The sequence below is a fragment of the Wyeomyia smithii genome, chromosome 2 (assembly GCF_029784165.1).
Source record: "Wyeomyia smithii strain HCP4-BCI-WySm-NY-G18 chromosome 2, ASM2978416v1, whole genome shotgun sequence".
In the NCBI taxonomy this organism is placed as follows: Eukaryota; Metazoa; Arthropoda; class Insecta; order Diptera; family Culicidae; genus Wyeomyia; species Wyeomyia smithii.
Window position 1 is genome coordinate 2,946,754 of NC_073695.1, and position 16,279 is coordinate 2,963,032.

Genomic DNA, 16,279 nt, shown 5'->3' on the forward strand with positions numbered 1-16,279 from the left:
ATCTCCAGAAGAGGGAGCATACTCTGAACGCATACCAGTCCCACCTGCATTATCGTCGTTCTTATAGAGAAGTTATGGTAAATGTCTATCTTATTATATCATGTCGAAAATATGGCAATAAACCACGCTCAACAGCTGAAATAACTTAAGCGAGAAAAATACCTTTACGCGCTGTTTTCTCAACTTGTTGAAAATGAAAATGGGACTGATATGCGATTATAGACAGTGAAGCCGATTTCAAATGTCGCTGGTTGGTTGTTTTTTGTTTCTGAAATACAGCCTAAAATTTGTATTTGTTCAAGGACATATCATATGACAAGGATTCATATGGATCATATCACTTGGTGGTCTTAATGATAAAGTAAAGCTAGTATGTACATATAATAAAAATCAGTTTTGCGGTAGGGCACTATAAATCTAACCGCTGTAAAACTCTTGGAACATCGATCTCACCAGTTGAAATTTTGAATACAAATATTGCTTGAGCATCGAAACGTTTTTACTGCAGTGTTTCCATGTCTGAAAGTTGGCAGATGTCAGAATACACCGATAAACGCTGCAGATCTTTTCACGCTTGGGAACGTAGGGCGTATCGTACAAATTTCCATCCCACGGCATCGATTATTTTTATCCAATTTGCGTTGAATGGACACGACACTACGGAATTCGGAATTGAGAACAGAACGCACGAAAGGGAACTATAGTGATCGAAGGCACAGTGGATAATAGAATTCCGAGGCTATCTTGCCTTTAATGATGGCGCTGCGTCTAAAGCAAAACACAAATCTTGAACTTTGTATCACTTTCGTCAATGTTTGGCCAAGCATGGTATTCCTTTTTTTTATAGAAAAAAAGTACAGTACACATTTCACAATAACGAAGCGATTCTTATGTAATAAATCGATGAGCCGCGTCATTAATGAACAGTGCAAAGAGCAGTGGTTTTACACTACTGCCTTGCGGAACGCCCGATAGATTCGAAAAATGTGCAGAATTTTGGGAATGTTGGATTTCGGTTTCTTGAAAAAGTCAAAAACGATTAATTACCATCCAATATTTCCAACGGCGGAATGATGCCTAGAAATTAGAAATCGAACTCAGATGCCATTGTCAAATCTAAGATGGGTAAATGAGCAGTGGCCCCTGAAACACATGTGAAAGCAGTGGCAAATGTCAAATAACTCTGAATCTAAATTTTGCAGAGAAAAAAACCTGGGTTAAGACCCCCCGTACTGCGCTCTAGAAATCTATATAAATGTTTGTTAACAGAGTATGATTGCGTGACTATGGACGACGAAATGTACTACCTGGTAGTTTTTGATCAAGTATTTGTGAAAGAATTTTTTACCCCAGTCAACCAGAGAAGAGTGTCCCGGATGACTGTAAAAGAAAGAAGAGTCTCTCGTATGGCAATTAACCAGCAGTTATGAAATGTCCAGAAATGTGGCATAATATTCATTTTGCATTATTAAGCGCATGCTCTCAACTAAATTATTTGAGTAATTTCCAACTCAACTCATTGAAACAGTAATTGTCAGAAAAAATAACAATGAATAGTAATAACAATTCAAAAACTTACATCTAACCGCTCGGTGGCCTTCAGCAAACGATTGTAATCGGCACTTTCCTGCACCTGAAGGATCTCCATCATGAACTCGGTTTCCTGTACGTGTTCCTGTATAATTTCCAACTGATGGTAGAACTTGTTCCACAAGGCTAGTTTATTCCGTAATGAAGTGATATTAGTTTTGCACTTCTGTTCCAAATCACTATGAATGTTCTGCAGTACGGACAGATCTCGCTCCGTTTGCACAGGCGAAACCGAAACTCTCAAATTCATCGGTAACGTATGCAACAGCTGCCTTAGTTTCATTAATTCATTCCACGAGTTTTCCAAATCTGACAGACACAGCTTACAGGTCTCAAGTGATTTCTCCACATCGGAACGTTGTCCACTGACATTATCGGAACTAGCATCCAGCAAGTCAGATATCACAATAAATTGCTTCTCTTGCTCACTGATTCCAGCCTCTATTTCCTGAAGTCTTTTGCTGAACATTCCGGCAACTTCACGTTCTTCGTTGACTTGCAGCGACAGATGCCGGGAGGTTTCGAACAGTTCGCCAACGGTTTCCACGCTGCACTCCAGTACCAGCGCGCACTGCCCCAGCTCCGTTTCTATCAAATTAATCCGGGTTTGGAGCATTTGCATTTTTTCGATGTACAGATAGAGATCGTCACGGCTCTTTAGCACTCCTTTGCTGTTGTTAAATATGCTGGAAATATCTCGCAGTTCTTGTTCGATGAAAGCGATTTTATCGCCGGGTGAGGTGGAATCGGTTTCTATTGAGTCAAATATTTGTTTTTGTAGGGTTGATATACTGGTGGAAATGTTGAACCAACTTTCCAGTAATTGTTCGTGCTTTTGGCGCTGAATTTTCTCATCACTTAAATCGAGTGTCGAAAGGGCGGAATCAAATGTATCACACGCACTGACGAACGTTTGATTGTTCAGCACTTCGTATTGAGCTTTTAACTCCCAGAATTTGCGCATTTCTTCCACTGATGTATCCGCCAGATTTGGCGGTATTACTATTTCGCTTATTATTTTTTCACTGGAAGAAATCCAACTTCGAAGTTTGTCTGCGCTCGTGTTGTATTGGTTCCAATAGTTTTTATATTTTGTTAGCATGTTCAGATATAATGACACTTCTTCTCTCAGGTGTATGGTTATAGCAAGAGCTTCGTTGTTGTCTTTCTCCAGCGTTGGTGCCGTTATTATTTCCTGTATTTTTCTGGCTATCTCACCGTACTGTGTCAGTTTTACTTTGTGATTAAGGATATCTTGATTTATCGATTCGTACAAAGTAATGTACTGCTCGTAATCCTCCGACGAGACGTTTTTGACATCCGGAATCCGTTGTTGGGCGACTTGTAACCATTGGATTTCCTCCCGCATGTCTTTCTCAACGATTGTCCACTTGGATGCCGCTTGAGCTAATTTTGCCGCTCGATCCACGGCACGCTCCAAAATATCCGCTGTTTTACGGTACAGCTTAGAATGCAACTGGGCATGCTTCCGGCGCGTTATCGGGTCCAAGTTTGACTCCAGCGATTCCAGGATCATTTTGCAGTGGTTTAGATTGACAAAGAACTTCCTGTAGCGCTGCATTTCCTCTTGAAGCTCTGGTAAACTAGCGCTTACGATTTCGTTATCGATAAAATGCTCCGCCGCTGTTGATATTTCGTTGAAATCTAACAGCGTTTGTTCATACTCTTGGGCTAAACTATCGAGTTGATGTAGCTTGTTACGCTCCAAAATGGTGCGGCTCTCCAGTTTGTGGGACATTTTCTTCACATTTTCCAACTCTGTACTAATGCTTTTATCGATTGAATCTGAGCTGCTTTCGTGGAGTTTGTCGTCGAATAGACGTAATTTAAATTGACAGTCTTTATGTTGAGTGTCGATTTCCTCGGTGTCGTTTAGTTTTTCGACTATTGAAAGGGTTTCACTCGCACACACAGCGCTTAGTTGGTCCTCTAATAGACGGAGGTCTTGCTTGAATCCTTGTAGAGTTGCTAAAAGTATCTCGTTTTGTTGAACGGTCTCTAACTGTAATTGTTCCATTCTATTCAAAGCGCTTTGCGTTGAGCTGAATGATTTCTCGGTGCTTTCAAAGGAGGCTAATATGTCTTCGCATGAGCTGATCTTATTGGTTATGACGAATTGTTTGATTCTTGTTATGTGAATTAGTTTTAAATTGATAAACCGGTAAAGTTTTATAAGATCTTCATCACTCAAATCCGAGCGCAATAAACAATTTGCGTCGGCAATCTGTCGATTTATCTGTTCTAGGACTTCGAATAAAATTTGGTGTTGTACTCGAATGTTGTGGGAATTCAATTGCAAATGGTGTATAACATCATCCAGTTGCAGGGTGTCATTTGTAACTTCTTCTATTTTCGGTACATTGATCATGATAGGACTTTGCACTTTGTCACCTTCGGTGTTATGTACTTTGATAAGGACTTTTGAAATTTCACTCCACGGAACTGAACCACTAGTTTGTGATTTTATTATGGAAAACAAATCCTCTACACTTAAAGTCCAGACTCTTTCATCCGATAGAATGTCACTTAAAGTACTGGAAGGTTGGTTCTGTTGTTGTTGATCAATGTTCATCCGAATATGAAAATCATACTCGCTAGTGAACTGAGGTTTATTTTCTACAAACTGCGCAGATCTTGGCACCGTTGCTAGTCCCGGGATAGTTACTTCGGTACATACTTCAATTTCAACTGGCACAGACTCTTCTTTTTCATTTGATTCGGTCCTTTCATTTGGTCCAATTTCCATGCTAACGGTTTGACTGTAAGCAGTCGAAGCCACTGGTGATTTTTGTAACAGTTTTTCACTGGTTTTGGTGACATCAATTTCTATTTCTTTGGGTGAATCCGCAATCGTCGCCATAGCTTCTGGGCGTGATATGCTCGGAATGGTAATTTCGGCACTTATTTCAATTTCAACAGGCACAGACTCATTCTTTTCAGTAGATTTGATACTTTCATCTGGTTCGAATTGTGGAGTAGCTGTTTGAGTACAAACGGTTGTAGTTTCGTTCAGGTTAGTGATAGCCACCGGGGAAGTTTGTGATTGATTTTCACTAGTTTTGATTACAATACTTTCTGCATCCGAAACTTCGGATGCTGGTTTGTCTATTGATGCGCCCTCATCCGCGATCGCAGTTTTTATCACTGTTTCTGGGCTGGCGGACGGCCGTGACATGCTCGGTATATTTACTTCAGTACATATTTCAATTTCAACACACTCTGTCTTTTCAGTAGGTCCAACCCTGCCAGCTGCTTCAGTTTCCATAGCAACAGTTTGAGTTTCAGCTGTTAAAGTATCGCCTAAATTAGTGACAACCACCGGCGAAGTTTGTGATTGATTTTCACTGGTTCTAATTGTACAAATTTCAATTTCAACAGATTCTTCCTTTTCTGTGGATTCGCTTCTTTTTTCCACCTCAATTTCCATAGTAACCGTTTGAGTACAAGCTGCTAAAGTATCACCTATATTAGTGATAACCACCGGTGAAGTCTGTGATTGATTTTCACTGGTTTCAGCCTCGGTAACATCCAATTTCAAAACCTCGGAAGTTGGTTTATCACTTTCATCATCCGCTGGAACTGTTTGCGTTTCAACTTCGGTTGCAGCGTGATCCACGATAGGTGAACTCGCTCGATCCTTTAACTCACTATCGGTGTTAACATACGCATCCAGTACTTCCGGTTGCACAGTTTGAATCCCCTCGTGCTGTTGATCTTCTACCACACTTGATCTTCCCGAATGCGTTGGACTTGTTTGAACAAACTGTTCTTGGTTTACCATTTCTTGAACAATAATCTCCTGTACTAAATTCGTAACAATAGGGTTTACAATATCTTCCACATTATCAATTGCAGTTTGAAGTTCGGAATCGGCTGTCGGTACAGCAACAGTCTGAGTACTTGAAGCCACATGAGGTTCTTCAAGGTCTTCGGTTTGAATTTCTTGTTCTTGATTAACTATTTGTGATTCTGGTTCAAGGGTTTGCGTTTCCATCGCCGTTACGTCTGTGGAAGTTTGGATTTCTTTAACATCGTACTCTGGAGTGCGTCTGATAGGCGATGTTTGATGAGAAGTTTTAGTAACTTCATGCGCAGGGGACGTTTGTATCGACTTTTGTTCTATATCAACAGCGGAAATTTCCCGATCAAGATCGGTTTCTTTCACCGGCACAGGACTTGTCTGTTGTTGAACATCTTCTACATCAATGCTTTCAATCACCTGTGTTGGTATCACAAGTTTTTCCTGAACACTTTCAACAATTGTTTCCACTACATCCCAAGTAGGATCACGCTCTTCAAAACTCTGCTGGACTTCTAAACCAACCTCAACCGGTTTTTCCGTGTTGACTCCCTTCTCTGTGGCGTGTTTAGGCTTCCTCTTCCGGTGCTTCTTCTTCCTCGGCAGCATGCCGTCCTCGCCTGATCCACTTTCTACGGTCGTTGCTTTGTCAGCTTCATATCCTTGCTCGGGACTCATGATTGCGTTCTCATAATCAATATCTGGCTCCGGTAATGTAGACGATGGCGTCAATTCGACTAGACTAACGTTTATTTTTTTGGTATCAGCAACATCAAAATTCATCGTTACTTTCAAAACTTCTTGAGAATCTTTTAGCGACGACACTTGAACCGCCAATTTAGAAGATTCCGGTTCAACGCCTGAATAGTTTTCGATTTGCGTTACTGCGTCAGTAGAATCCGAACTGTGACTTACGGGTTCTTCAACTGGTTGAACCATTAGCGATTCGGAATCGACAATTTCTGGAATATTCGTCGCAGCAGGTGGTGTCACAACACTCTTATCCAAAATAATATCAGTCCCAATATCTAAGTTTGTTGGCCACACATCAGCAGTTTTTGTACTATCTTCTTGCTCACTGAAACTAGGCACTTCGGTTCTTTCAATCTTCCTCGAGGGGGAACCACTTTCAGCAACCTGTGACGGAGGCCATATCTCACTTATAGCTATAACAGGCTCCTCAGTTACACTGTTCGGTGGTAAGAGACATGGTGTTTCAGTAAGTTTATCAGTATTCAGAGGTTCAGTTGTATCTTGCATACTAAAGGTTGGTGATTCAACAACAGCAGAAGCAATCAAATCTACGTTAGGTGCATCAACAGATTCGAATACCTGGGAGTCTTGAACTGGTTCTGAGCTCGTTATGACTTGGTCGTGGATGTCTTCCAAAATTTGATCCACGATCGTTTCAGCTTCATTTGTCGATTCTGCTGGTTCCTCAATTTTTTCATCAGTTTCTAATCCACCAATTGCCAGGATTGCTGGAGCGGTTTCATAAGTCCTGACTTCCTCTGCTGCTACTACTGTATGGGTGGTTGTAACCTTTTTGAGTGTTATTGTTTTCGATCCATCCTTATCAATGACTATTTCCGTTGTACTTTTATCCGGCTCAACAAAAATGGTTTCAAATTCCCCAGGAACGTTTTGCAGCATCAATTCCGATGACTTATCTGTTTCTCCGTAAACAGGTTGCGTATATTTCGCTTCAACAGTAACCTCTTTTCCATTCTCTAAAGAATAAGTTTTACTTACATTGGAGATTTGAATAATCTCCGTTCCTTCTGAAATGGATTGAATGATGAGTATATCATCAGTTAATTTATCACGCTGAGTTTGCGATGCTGAATGTTGCAGCTCCGTGGGTGCAATGTCAGTAGAGTCAATCATTGAAACTGGAGGACTAGTTTGCATTTCAACATCTGCTGTTTTACTATCTTCCTGATTCAATAGTGCTTTCACGCGTTCTATGTTGTTCTCAACTATTAAAGCCTTCTCGCGAATTGTTCGTGTTAAAACGGATAGACTTTCTTGTAAGGTGGTAACTTTGAGCTGTACGTCTTCGTACACTGAAAATTCTTCCGTTTTCGAGTACATATCCAAGGACTTGAGCTCATTCAATCGGAGGTTCTCCAATTTTGTTTCATTTTCCTGCAACAACTGCGAAAGCTCAGCAACTGATAGATCTTTGTCTAAATCTACCAGTTGTATCGATTCACTTGAAAGCCAGCTTTCAATTTCTTCTAGTAGTTGAAGATACTTTCTCACTTCTACTTTTCGCTGTTCTCGGGTTATAATCGTTTGCTAGAATGAAAGAAAAAATAATGATGAACTGTTAGCTGGAAGAACCATGTCAGCGGAAGATTTCTTTATGGCATGAAAATTTAGTGCTCGTAAAATGCTAATTAAATGCTAAACGGCCGAATTGAACATTTTGCAATCTGTTTGGGAAACACCTAAGATTGTATTTCAGACACCGAAAGTCGCCATTTTGGATTCAAGAGTGGTGTTTGAGATTGGCCCTCATATTGCATAGTTTTTGACTATTTTACGCTTTTTATAAAAATTTTATCTCAAAACCAGAAATTGCCATCTTGAAATTCGAATTGATGTCTGAAGGTTATGATTTACTACCCATGAGCAGGGGCGGATTAACGCGAACGTGAAGCAGACAGCCGTTATCGCAGGGCGCCAAATAAGTGGTCGAAAATACTAAATAAATGAAACCTCGTATATGAATGTTCGACAGTTTTAGTTGACTGTTTTTAGACTGCTATTTCTCAAAATAATCGAGTGAATAAAAAATTCAAGGATAACATCGGGATTTGACTGGGACGGACAAATACAAACTCCTTTGGATTATGGAGCCCAACTGATCGTCGAGACATCCACCATCCAACGCCTTCGTGAAGATGTCCGCCAACTGATTATCGGTCCGAATAGGTTCCACTCGTATGCGTTTAGCTGCGATGTGGTCGCAAACAACATGGTATTTGATGTCAATATGTTTTACTGATAGATCGTCACCGGTTGCCTAATCTCAACCAAGATCACGCAGCGACGTATGGCTTGAAACGAATTTTTCCACAAGTTTCCTTTCGAAGCCTTTTAAAATTCAACTGCCGTTAGATTCTGCCGAATAAATTCAAAGATTTCATCCATTGTGAATCCAATAAGAATCGACTTGGCTCTTCTCTTGGTGTGATTCCACATCATGAGAGCCCCCGAAGCTGGTTTTGTCAGCACAGATGAAACTTCAACTGCATTCAAGTGAAGCGTGACCCGGAAATAACAATTTTCGGAAGCCGATCCGGTAAACTGCGGATTCCCTTTGAATTGCCCATAACCTCTAGCATGACTTCGGACTTTGACTTGGACAGACAGAGACGAATTCAGACAAACGTTAACGATTAGGGAACAGTTTATTAAACAATGAGCGTTTGTCAACTCCTCAAGGACTGATTGGCAGTGCCTACTTCTTCAAAAATGCTCGTAATATAAGTTGAAAAATGATGGGCAGGAAGGCGCCAAATCAGTTTTCGCCTGCTACTCACATCACCTTTCGTCCGCCTCCGCCCGTGGGTATCCCGGCTCCAGAAATACCCATATCGGAAAGTGCGTGACAATCTTAGGCTGTATTGAATAAACAGGAAGCCGCCATCTTGGATCGCTAGGATCGGACTCTGATAATTGGGCTTCATCTCTATTTCGGAAATATCCACATTGCACAGTAGTACGAGAGTTCAAAATCGTGAATTTTTTTCATTTACTCTTCAAATACTGGTTTTATTGACATACTATCTTCAAAAGATATTTTGTATATAAAAAGCTTTAATGAATGACAACAAGTTTTAGTTCAGAACTTAGCTTAGTCGCTAGTGACGCTGCAAAATTTAACTTTTCATTTTTATATTTAAGAGAAAAGGTGTTTCCAGCAAAGCTATTATTAACCCAAAAAACTTTGCCGAAAACACTTCTTTTCTAATTCTCCTTATTTTGGAGACACAAGCATTTTCGTAAAAGGAACAAGTCTTCGTGTCATATGCAGTCGATTGCAGAAAAGTTTAGATATTTTTTCTTCCTACTTGCAAAAGTGTAAAATCTCTCCCAATGCTTCTAAAACTCAAATGATAATTTTTCCGCATAAGACTAGGGCTTCTTTCATCAAGCCAAACAATACTCACGTTGTCAAGATGAATGGGGATATTTTAAGTTGGTCTGACAAGGTTAAGTACTTGGGACTAATTTACGACAAAAAACTTATTTTCAAAGAGCACATTGAGAGTATACAAGCCAAGTGCATCAAATATACGAGAAGTTTATATCCTCTCATTAACAGGAATTCTAAACTTTGTTTCTAAATTTTTAGACCAGCAATGCTTTATGCTGTACCGATCTGGTCAAGTTGCTGTTCAACAAGGAAGAAAACGCTCCAAAGGATTCAGAATAAAATTCTGAAAATGATTTTGAAGTGTCCTCCTTGGTTTGGTACACTCGAATTACATAGACTTACTGGTGTTGAAACATTAGAAGCTATGTCGGATAAAATTATTGGCAATTTTCGACAAAAATCGTTGCAATCCTCAATTGCTACGATAAGCTCTCTTTATAACCAATAAGTTAGCAATTAAGTTAGTTGTAAGTTTACTTCCTCTTTTTTGACAAGTAGGTTCAAATCCCTACGGATGATAAGTTCTAATTGCGAAAGCAAACAAATCCTAACAATTAAAATTACAAATTTCTAGCAGTGTTGAGAAGTCACCATTTGTGATTGGACACACATACTCATTATTTACTAATATTTCTAAAGAAACATTTCAAAATGTCCTATCTGCTTTGATCTGATTTTTTGATCGATCACTTTCATTCAATCACCACAACTTATTAAACACGTTTTACGACACGTTATCACAAGTTGATAGAGGAGGGATCACTCTAGCTTTCTGAACGAAAACCACACTTGGAAAAGTTACTAAAGCTCAACTATTACCAAAATGAAAAGACGCTCCGGAAAATCGATAAAGGCAGATAGGACCTTTTAAAATGTTTATCTAGATTTATAATAGATACTCAAGCTACTAACAAATCCACCCCTTTAAAAAAAACGAACCAGTGATTTAAAAAAAAAAACACATGATAGTTTGAATTCCAGAATTAATTTAACTCGTAGTCGGCAGCGAGGATAAAAAAATTGTTTTTAGTTTTTAAGATACCTTAAAATTTAAGACACTAGATTTTACTGGCACCGTTGAACTTTTTTTTTGTATTATGCCGTGTCAAATAAATGTTGTGAAAAAATGTTGCCTTCTACACGGTACATTTTATTAGATTTAAAAAAATCGAATTTTAGGGGAAGTCTGATTCGAAACAGTGTATCTCCAAAACATGAGAAGTTAGAAGAAAAAAGTCTCCCGGTTTGAAAATACTTGGTCATTGAATAATATTTGGTTTGGTTTTAAAATAACATCTGTAGTCGATTTCCGGGATCTGGGTATCATTCTGTTTTTAGAAATAGTTGACCTTTTTAAGCTGTTTTCCAGTAGCTAGAGGTTTCCATCTAGGATTTCAAAATATCATCAGAAGTTAATTTTCAGCCTTTGGGCATCATCCCGGTCTTAGAAATACTCATATAGGAAGGTCAGCTGTTTTCCAAAGGTTGGAGGTCCCTGTCTTGGATTTTCAAATAGCCTCTGGAGTCAATTTTTGGTCTCTGGGTATTATTCCTATTCTATGAATACTTATATGATATTTGAAAGATATTGATATTTGGTCATTCTTTGATCTTTTCCAGAAGCTGGGATCGTCATCTTGTATTTTGAAATGACATTTGAAGTCAATTTCTCGTCTTTGAGCGTCATTCAGGTTCTTGGAATATTTATGTTGGATGGTGTTTCACCATTCTAGATTTTAATTTTAAAATGTCATTTGGAGTTAATTTTCGGCCTCTGGACTTCAGTTCTGAAAATACTTATATTGGATGGTATTCAGCGGTCTTAGGTTTATTGTTCAGAAGCTGGAAGAAGCCATCTTGGATTTTAAAATGGCAATGGGTCAACTTTTGGCCTCTGGGTATTTTTCGGATTCGGGAAATACTCATATCGATATTTTGCCGTTCTAGGCTATTTACCTGAAGCTTAAGATGACATCTGAAATCAATTTTTTCCCGCTTTGGAAATACTTCTATTGGATGATATTTAGACTATTTTCCTGAAGCTAGAGGTCGCCATCTTGGGTTTTAAAATGCACAATGGTCCAGAATTTGGAGGTAACTATGGATCTAAAGCTTGATAGCAATATTCTAGAGAAAAATGCTCCTCTACAAAATTGTTATGCATGATGAAACGCTATTTTAAAAATTATTCAGTTACCCTGATGACCCCAATTATAGAGAAAATCAAGTATCTAACTTTATCTCTGTGGGTAGAAATAAAAATTGTTCTAAAGTGTTCTGATTCTGTTAATTTTGAGCAAATTTGAAAAACATTTTTTTCTCTATCTCTGAAAATAACCAATTTAAGGTGAAACCTCATTGAATCCAAAAATGGCCGACTTCGAGTCACCACTTCGAAATTTCAAAAGCACTTACTTACTTTACTTACTTTACTTTAAAGGCGACAGACCGATTATCGATCCAATGCCGAATCCAGAATACGTCGCCATGTCCCTCGGTCTTGGGCTGCTATCCTTCAATCGCCCCTAACACCTATTTCGCGTGCATCCTCGTCGACAGCACACATCCAACGAGTGCGGGGTCTACCCCGAAGTCGACGACCTCTATCGGGATTCCTGCTAAATATAGCCTTCGCTTGACGCTCATCCGGCATTCTCGCTACATGCCCAGCCCACTGAAGCCTGCCGTGTTTTATCCGCTTGACTATAGTCCGCCGATTTGTATGCCTGGTACACGTCATGGTTCATGCGTCTGCGCCAAACACCATTTTCTAGTTTGCCGCCAAGGATTGAACGCAAAATCCTACGCTCAAAAACACCAAGAGCTCGCCGATCAGCCTCTTTCAGCGTTCATGGTTCATGGCCGTATAGAGCCCCCGGAAGAATCAGTGTTTTATAGAGTGCAAGTTAAGTACGGATTTGCAGACTGCGGGACCTTAGCTGGTTACGTAATCCGTAAAATGCTCTGTTTGCGGCTGCTATCCGCCTCTTTATCTCACGGCTAACCTCGTTGTCACATGTCACTAATGTTCCCAGGTAAATAAATTCGTCGACTACTTCAAATGTTTCCCCATCTAGCACCACCGCAGCACCAACCTCCGACGGACTACCACGCACTCTGCCAGCCACCATGTATTTCGTTGTGGCAGAGTTTATGACAAGCCCTAATCTCGCAGCTTCTCTCCTGAGAGGTCCGAAGGCCTCTTCCGCAGCTCTACGGTTGATACCAATGATGTCGATATCGTCCGCAAAACCGAGAAGCATGTGCGACTTCGTAATGATGGTGCCGCTTCTCTGCACACCAGCCCTCCGTATAGCACCTTCCAATGCGATGTTGAACAATAAGTTCGACAGCCCGTCACCCTGCTTCAAACCATCTTACGTCACGAACGAGTCCGATATCTCACCGGCTATCCTGACGCTTGATGTAGAACCTTCAAGGGTGGCACGTATCAGCCTAATCAGCTTTGTTGGGAAGCCATGTTCGAGCATGATCCGCCATAACTCATTTCTCTTAACTGAATCGTACGCTGCCCTGAAGTCTATTAACAGATGGTGCGTCTGTAAGTTGAATTCTCGAAATTTATCGAGGATTTGTCGCAAGGTAAACATTTGGTCCGTCGTGGAGCGTCCCCCTCGAAAACCGCATTGGTACTCGGCAACAAAGGTCTCCTGCAACGGCCTCAGTCTGTGGAACAGGATGCGGGAGAGAATTTTGTACACGGTATTGAGATGAGTTATGCCCCGATAATTGCTACAGTCCAGGCGATGACCTTTTTTGTAGATCGGGCATATGAGACCCTCCAACCAGTCCGAGGGCAATTCTTCATCAGACCACACTCTCAGCATGATCCGATGGATGGCACGATACAGCTGTTCGCTCCCGACTTTGAAGAGTTCGGCGGGAATGCCGTCCTTTCCAGCTGCCTTGCAGTTTCTCAGCTCTTTCACTGCTTTCTTCACCTCGTCCATGGATGGTGGATCCACAGCTTGACCATCATCCTTAATAGTCATCCTGCTCCTTTCGACTCCACTGTTTCCCTCACCGTTCAACAGCACACTGAAGTGTTCCTTCCAACGCCTGGCCACCTCTGTTTTAACGGTTATCAGGTTCCCCTCCTTATCGTTGCACATGACAGGAGCTGACACGTTTCGATTCCTAATTCCGTTGACCTTCTTGTGGAAGCTCCTCGCATCGTGCCTGGAGAAGCAACCTTCCGCCTCCGCAAGAAGACGCTCCCAATGCTGTCGTTTCTTCCGGCGATGGAGTCTCTTTTCAGCGGCTCTAGCATCTCGATATCTACCTACGCTCTGAAGAGTCACAGCCGTGGCCAACATGTGACCCCTGGCGCGGTTCTTCTCCTCCGTCACTCGCTGGCACTCAGCGTCAAACCACTCACTGGACGCAGCTGCCGCAGTTGTACTCAACACTTCTCGCGCTGTAGTGCTCATCGAACTGTGGATGTGTCTCCTGCGCTTTTATTGTATGTTTTTTCCAGGAGCTCAAAGAACACCACTTGTTACACTAATGGGTAAAGTGAGTAAAATTCTCAAAGATACAAAACATTTGAAAGGTATCAATCAGTTGATTTTTTGTGATGTAGTTTAACGCATTCATTGGAGTCGTCTCAGCTGGCAGCATAGGTGATAAAATAACAAGTTCTTGGTGCATTTCATGTCCATCGATGTCACACTCTTTTTTGTGTGTGAGGATTTTCTGTAAATGTAGACAACTTTTCTCTAACTGATCTGCACTACAACCCAATAAACTGTGAATATCATACAAGAAGCTGAAATTGTCACTGTGATTTTTCATTAACTGGAATCGACCATCGAACGATGCAATAGCTACATCCAATACAGAATAGAAGAAATTCACTTTGAAAGAGAGTTTTTTCGATGTAATTGGTTCATCTGACTGTTCGTATGCAAACTGTTTCTTTATCATTCTCGGCCGAATTCGTGTTTCTGTTTGAAACTCCGGATTTACTTCTAAAATGTCGGCACGTTCTTTAGCATCAGTAATGACGCTATTCAAACCTTCATTTCTCATATTTTTCAAAAAGTTTTAAACGCTGCCTATCAAGTCTATAGTGTTTTCGAGACTGCTATTTATTTTTTGAAGGTACTTACTCACTGAATTGATTTTGAACAAAATTGAATGCCAAGCTACTAAAATGCATAAGAATTTGATTTTTTTAATTTTTTTTTGCTAGGCTTTTTGCAGTATTACTTGCAAACGCATCTTGCTTCAGATCCTCGATTGCTTCATATAGGGCATAATAAATTTCTCCTATATTAAACCTCAAGGGAGTGACAGCATCAATTCGACTTTCCCAACGCGTTCCACTCAGAGGCTTTACCGTAAGAGGAGTAATGTGTTTTTTGAACGATGAGTTGAAGCAGAAAAGAAGTTGAAAATTTCTTGCACGACACTGAAAAAGTCTACTGCATCAAAACACGACTTGGCACCATCGCTAACAACAAGATTGAGAGAATGGTTGCTGCATGGAACGGATTGATTTTTACAAAAATTGATTTTTACAAAAAAAGTTTAAGATAATCAGTTTAAGAGATTATGACAGATCTCGACGTTTCATGCATTTATAAGACCATTTTTTTCAATATCGAACATTTTACGAACTACCAGTGCATTTTTTATCGGCCGAAAAAGTGAAACTTTGACCGCTTCGAGGCACCACTTTTCGAAGTCCGACTGAGCTGAAATTTTGCAAGAAGACTGTACAAGATAGCAAGAAGACTGTTGCAAGAAGTGTTAGTACAACGTTAGTACATGAAAATGTGGATGGTCGCGTCGCACGTGAATGGAAATCCTGCTAGAGAGAAAAATTTTCTCGTCGCTTAAAAAATAAGCACACGCATTAGCTGTCTGTTTGCCGCCCCTCGATGATTGACGAGCAGGCGACCGCCTGCTTCGCCTACGCGTTAATCCGCCCCTGAGCTGGAGGTCTTCATCTTGTATTTTAAAATGACATTTGAAGTCAATTTCTTGTCTTTGGGGTAGGAATACTATCTAGTCGGAGGTAGAAATCAGGACACCCTTTTTTTCGGCTCAAATTTGATCTAAGCCTAAGACCTAGCTTGTGTCAAGGTACGATGCTGGGCTAAGAAGCCAGTTGTCATAGCTTCAAAACCCACCCTTGGAGACATTGTTATGATAAAATCGGAGCGCTAGTCCCGCAATCGTTCTGTATTCTAATAGTTGGCTGCAAAGTATGTGTCAAATAAACAGAAAGGTCAAGTTTCGACAGCGTAATGTTATGCTTTGCCTTTCATTTGATCTACGCTTCTTTGATTTAAATGTTCTAGATGTGAAGGGGGAAATAAATGAGTAGAATGATTGTAGAATTACTGTCGCAGTGTAAAATATGACATATGAATTTTAAAATGTCATTTGGAGTTAATTTTCTGCCTCTGGACATCACCAAGTTCCGAAAATATTTATGGGTCATTCCATAAGAAGTGTACATGCTACTTGGACACGACCATCACAGATTTTGTTCAAAGTTGGGGGAATTTTTCATCTACTGTCTCTTTGGAAAAATCCCAATTTTGGTGTGGTACCCCCTGTTTATTGCAAAGTCACGCAATTTTTGCCAAAGACTCTTTTTTCTTTTTCTTACAATCCATAGACGTAAGATGTCCGAAAAATACTGATAGATGATTTTTTAAGAACATAAA

At 40.3% G+C, this 16,279-nt stretch overlaps 1 protein-coding gene across 2 annotated transcripts in view; it reads right to left on the reverse strand.

The window, feature by feature from the left end:
• The window catches only part of LOC129726126 (muscle-specific protein 300 kDa-like), a 126,367-nt gene that overhangs the window by 20,223 nt on the left and 89,865 nt on the right, over nt 1–16,279 (reverse strand). For both annotated transcript variants that reach the window (XM_055682781.1, XM_055682780.1), the window contains exon 19: nt 1,580–7,711. In XM_055682781.1, coding sequence (XP_055538756.1) covers nt 1,580–7,711 — 6,132 coding nt within the window. The remainder of the gene's footprint in view (nt 1–1,579; nt 7,712–16,279) is intronic.